Here is a 6000-nt window from a genome sequence, read left to right on the forward strand (position 1 = left end):
TCTAACATAAAGAGTCATCTTCTTCTGTAACAATAAGCAATCCTGATCCACTCATGAACTGAAATCTCTCTAGGTAGATACTAAGTGAAGGCCTTGTTGCATTTGTTACATGTTTTTGCACATTTTTATGGACATGGACAACGGATTATGGACAACTGTTTTAATTTCCCCTTCTCACTGGGAAAAAGATCATCCAGTCATAAATGTTAAGCCTTTTTCTCCTTCTCTGGTCAGCTGTGACGAGTAGACAAGTGGACATCGCCACTCAGGGATGGTTCATTGGTCTCATGTGTGCCATCGCTCTGCTCATCCTGATCCTCCTTATCATCTGCTTCATTCAGAGGAATAAGGGAGGGAAGTACCCTGGTGAGTAGTAGCACAAACACCCCCATTCACACGCTCATATACAGTATGAACTAGGCCTGCACAATTTGAAAAATATGAATCATGATTTTTTTGCTTAGAATTGATATCACGATTCTCTGCCAAGATTTTTTGACCATGACAAAAAAAAAAAAATTATCAGTACCAAACCAAGGTTATTATAGTTTTGTCACTTTGACACCGAATAACTTTACATGTAAAGCGTTTAAAGACTCTATTTGTCCATTGTTTATTTCTAAAGAAACACAACAATGTATAAAAAGCTCCATCACGTTGTACCTCCCGTTTTTTTTTTTTGTCTAATTGAATTTATTTTAAAATTAAATCGTGAACAAGCTGAATGGAGATCACGATATTATTACGATTAATTGTGCAGGCTTAGTATGAACCCACACCTTAATGCTTTGTTTGCGACCATTCAATTAATTTGAATAGGATTAAATGTTATGGTTTGGGAATGTGGATTTGTTTCTTCACTGAATAGTAATCAGACAAATATTTAAGATGGCTTCTAGGGCTGCTACAGTGACAAAAAACAAAACAAGATCAAGGAATATCATAATTATTGATTCCCAAATATCCTGCTATATACTTTCTTATGCTATTACAACATATTGTTAATGTTATTTTGACATATATTTCTCATTGATTTCTTGTTATGACACAAATTATTTCACTGAAACAAAATGCTGACTTATCTAATCAAAATATAAACCTTTCTCATCAAAACAAAATGGAAGTTTCTTTGACATACAAATCTTTTATAAGAATATTTAATATTAAATGTATTTAATATGAATTTTGTGAGAAAATTTATATGAGAAATAACAGGAACATTTTGTAATATAATGTTATACGTTGATATAATAAGAAATGTTTTTTTTTAAAGGAATAATTTGAAAAGTAGTAATGATAAAAAATACATTTTGTATACATTTTGTATTGTGTAAAAAGACTCTTGTTAGAACAAAAGCAACAATAGAACAAAACAATTTGTTGTCATGGTGGCAATATTTGGCCCATTCAGTCTGAATAATGAGCAACTATGAAGACAATTAAACAACTTTATACACTATTCCATACGTTATACAATATTACACATACACCATTGTGATGAATCTTTACTATACTCTACCTCATAAGCTATTTCGTCAACTTGTTTTTCTTGTCTCACTAGTCAAAGAGAAGGAGGATGCACACACAGACCCAGAGTTCCAGCCCATGAAAGACGATGACTGTACTTTTGGGGAATACAGGTGAGAGAAAGTGCTCCGGCCTCTGGAGCCCCCAGAGCCTTATTTTACCCATCAACCCCTGCCCCGTCCCTGCTTTCTGCCCAGATCTGCTCTCTCTCTCTCTCTGGCTGGGCTGGAGCTCTGCACTCCCTCCCTCTTCTCAACCTTTACAGCTGACAAGTAACTGATCCAGGATCACCAATAACAGAAATTCAAAACAACAAGAAGAAGAAGTGCTACACATCTGAACTTCTACCATTGTGAAGCACAATAATTGTTTTTCTGGGTTTGCGGACGTCCTGGATGCTACGTTGGACTATTCTGTGTGTGCTTGACATGTCATTTCAGAAGAAGGATGCTTCAGGTTCAAGGAATTTAGGGGTTTAGGTGTTTGAATACTTTAAATAAGAAGAAAATATATATAAGCTAGAGTCATTAGCAATAGATCTAAACTGACCCCAGGCATCAAATTCCAACTAATAAGCTACTCAAAGACATCCTGTGTACAGTATATATATTATTAACACTTTGCCTAGTGTACTGCTATTTGCATATAAACTCTGGTAGTTAGAAAATTACTGAAATTATGATTTCCTTTTAACTTACAGCTGTTATCCAGCAAAGCCTGTTAACGTCCTCATTCTAGGCTGTCTCTCCAATCGCACGTGGAATAAAGAAAAATGAAGCACTTTACTACTGTATAGCTAGCATTTCTGAATTGTTTTTTATAAGTCGATTTATAAGATGGTTCTTGCTTTTATATTTTATATTCCTTTTTGTATTATGTATACATGAACCTATTCTATGGACTTTATGCTTTGATAAATACATATCGATAGACATATATATATATATATATATATATATATATATATATATATATATATATATATATATATATATATATATATATATATATATATATATATATATATATATATATAAAAACATGTGACATGCATGGTGTGGAGATTTGATATATGAAAATTTGCTCTAGGCAATATGTTGGAATGGAATTATTATTCATATATATCATATATATGTATATATATACATATATACAGTATATAATTACAAATGGATCTTCTATGAAATTATCAGCATGTTTGAGGGAAGCAATCATCAGTGAGTACACCAGAGATGGTTAATGCTGTTTGTATCAGGCCAGTAGCCATTTTTAATTGTAATAATTCTTACAAGGATAAGGCTGGTGATCTTCTACAATTTTATTATTGTTAACAAATTCTTAAAATAGACCAACACCAATGATGTGTTAGTCTCGACTCCTCCATCTTATTTGTTGCTCTTCAAGCCACATTCTTACAAAAACAGGCCAAAATACACTTGTATTTGTAAATATTTACAAATACGCTTGTAAGTATTTACGGCAGCAGGGTGGTGTTTGCAGGATTACCATTGAAAATAAACTACAGGGCCCATGTTTGCTGAAATGAAGAAACATGTCACCCAGTGCAGCGATGTAACTCAGTTTTTATTTTTTGGACAGAGGAATTATCTATGTCAGACTTTGAATGAGCAGTCAGTATTTGTCAGTGCATTTGTTTTGATCTTTTCATGGAATTTGATCACAACAAGAAAAAAGTAAAATATCCTCAGATTTATCCTTTAAAACTCATGTGGAGAGACCTTTTTGCACTGCAGGGGAATCTCTCTAATGGACATCAACTCAAAGAACACAGTAGACAACAAATCACAGGGCGAAGTGTATACAAATTATAGTGCCTTTGTGAGACATCTGAAAAAAACATCTTTCCATGCTGTTTCATTAAGCTCAGCTGGAACCTTACAGTATGTCAATAAAGGCATAACATCACGCAGCTGGGCGGTTTTTGTTTGACTGCAGAAGAGTATACTGTAAATTCAGACAATACATGTACACGGCATATGTGCCTGTTAAAGTGCAAAGTGTAATCATCCCGAGGAGGGACTGGTGATTTGCGTGGGATCTCAACTGGATGTGCTGATCTGATCGCAGGGGTGTAGGTCTCAGGAAAGGTAAGGGTGATGGTGTGTCGTTGGGGTTGAGGGTCATTGTTTTGTAAATCTAGCATGTGAGGACTGTCAGTGGAGAGTCGAGTCACTGTGGGGAAAAAAGCTCGCTTTACAAGCATCCCAGGTTCTTTCGCAGCTATCATCAAGTTTAATGTTCGGTCATAAAGCCTTCATCATGTACTTTTCATAGACAAATTATTTAATCTCATGACTTTACTGTTCTAGTTTTATCCTTGAAATATATCTATTCTAAACAGCATTCAGCATTTTGATGGCTTTGTGATCTTATCTCATTGATGTTCAACTCATGTATGTGGATTGTGGAATGTTTCCAACTATCTGATATCCAAAGAAAACTTTCTTTGCAGATTGTACGTGCATTTTGCCAATTTGTGACTATTATCATGCTTGCTTTGGGTGATGTTTGGCCGAAATCTTGCTTTCCAAGTTTTATTAACATCATTGCCTTGGAATGTCATTTTTTTGTCTCAACCTTTGTCTCTGGGGGGGAAATGATTTTGTCATACAATACATTTACCACTTCATATTTGGTTTCATGGGGAATTTGAACAGGGCATAATTGCTTGAGCTTTATTCCCCTGTTGCTTGATGGAAACCAACTAATCATTCATTGCTACTGTTTTTTAGACATGGAGCAAGCTAAATTCAAATTTGCTTCTTGTGCAGTGGGCACATGTTCACTGTTGCTTATAAATGAGCTGAGTTTACACTTTTGAAAAGCATTCAATAAATGAACCAACTTATTTTCAATCTGGATAAAAAACAAATTCCATTATCTACCACACCAAACATAAAGTAGGTTGTGGTATAAGTAGCTATCTGCCGTCCAGTGCTCCATCTAAAAAAAACTCACTAATCCCCTTGTTGCATCTGTCACATCATCTCACCTGTAACACCTGCATGTTATTTTCTCCTTCAGTGACAATGAGGACCATAAACCGTTAAAAGGGAGCCGCACGCCATCTAATGGGACAGTTAAGAGAGACGACAGTGACGACAGTTTAGTTGACTACGGGGAAGGAGGAGACGGACAGTTCAACGAGGATGGCTCGTTTATCGGCCAGTATAGTGGAAAGAGTGTCAGCAGAGAGACTGCTGAGGGCCACGAGAGCTCGGAGGCCCCGTCCCCTATTAATGCCATGAACTCCTTGAACTCCTTTGTGTAGCCAGTCAGTCCTCACAGACCAGTGTGAGGCGCCACACTGACTGCTTAATCCCTGAATCTCCCTTAAAGGGGTGTCCCAACACCTCATGGCTTTATGATCACATCTCCATCCCCAGTGCCACACATGACTCACGAAATACACACTCATCAAAGACATTTATGTTTTCACTTGGCTCTCTTATGGAGAGGCTTGGAGACCTAAAGCAGCATTTAGGAATGAAGTTGCTCGACCAGACATTTGATTTTTAACAGTGCATGAAACAATTGATATGACCTAAATCTATATTTAAATTAACACTTTGATATTAACAAGTGTCACATTCTTACCAGGAATCTATTATGGACTATGCAGTGCTCATCTGAACTATATTTGTTGTTGTTACTGGTTATTATGTTATCTACCATGTTCAAATAGTAATCAGTTTCATGTATGTTTTCCAACCCAGAAGCTTGTACCGCAATATGTATTCAATAATGTAATTCCTTCATTTAATTCCGTCAGTGCATAAGGCATATCATGTACAGTGTATATATATAATCCGTAAAACGGAATATTGGGAGCACACAGCATGCTTGAGATTGCTGCATTAATACATCCTCATCTGTCACCACTCTGTTGAATGAAGGAGGACGCTGAAATGCTGCATGGCATGTCATATGAGCTCACGACCTTTGCCCTGCATGTAACCTCTTATTGAGCTTGATCTGAAGGCAAGTGGGAAACGCCGAGCGTGTGTGACAGCTTGCCTCAGTCCCTGCAGTGCTCCTTCAGCAGGTAGTGCCTTTTTTTTTCAATACAACGACTCAGTTCGGAAGTCTCTTTCCAGAGTTCAGTGACTGGAACAGAGTCAGTGGTAGGTGTGCAGAAGTCAGATCCAATGATAAAATAAGCTTGAGAAGAGGACTCTGTCAAAGAGAGCATTAATTCATATATTGTTGTTGTCTTTTTAATTTAAATTTTTTTTTTTTTAAAGACGTCCCAATGCCTTGAAACACAGGACTTGCTTTGATTCCTCCAAGAAGCTAAGCACACCTTCATTGGATCAGACTAAAACATCATTAAAACCATGCCGTTGCAGTTTCAAAGTCTGCAGTAATCATGTACAGAACCTGATTGTATTTCTGGTGTGTGTGTGTGTGTGTGTGTGTGTGTGTGTGTGTGTGTGTGTGTGTGTGCGAGAA

General features: G+C 36.6%; 1 protein-coding gene across 24 annotated transcripts in view; it reads left to right on the forward strand.

The window, feature by feature from the left end:
* The window catches only part of LOC117949404 (neuronal cell adhesion molecule-like), a 71675-nt gene extending 66729 nt beyond the window's left edge, over positions 1 to 4946 (forward strand). For all 24 annotated transcript variants that reach the window (XM_034879664.1, XM_034879647.1, XM_034879641.1 and 21 more), the window contains 3 exons: positions 235 to 366; positions 1562 to 1640; positions 4573 to 4946. In XM_034879664.1, coding sequence (XP_034735555.1) covers positions 235 to 366; positions 1562 to 1640; positions 4573 to 4819 — 458 coding nt within the window. In that variant the 3' untranslated portion in view covers positions 4820 to 4946. The remainder of the gene's footprint in view (positions 1 to 234; positions 367 to 1561; positions 1641 to 4572) is intronic.
* Positions 4947 to 6000: the final 1054 nt, after the last annotated feature.

Source organism: Etheostoma cragini, chromosome 8, assembly GCF_013103735.1.
Source record: "Etheostoma cragini isolate CJK2018 chromosome 8, CSU_Ecrag_1.0, whole genome shotgun sequence".
Classification (NCBI taxonomy): domain Eukaryota; kingdom Metazoa; phylum Chordata; class Actinopteri; order Perciformes; family Percidae; genus Etheostoma; species Etheostoma cragini.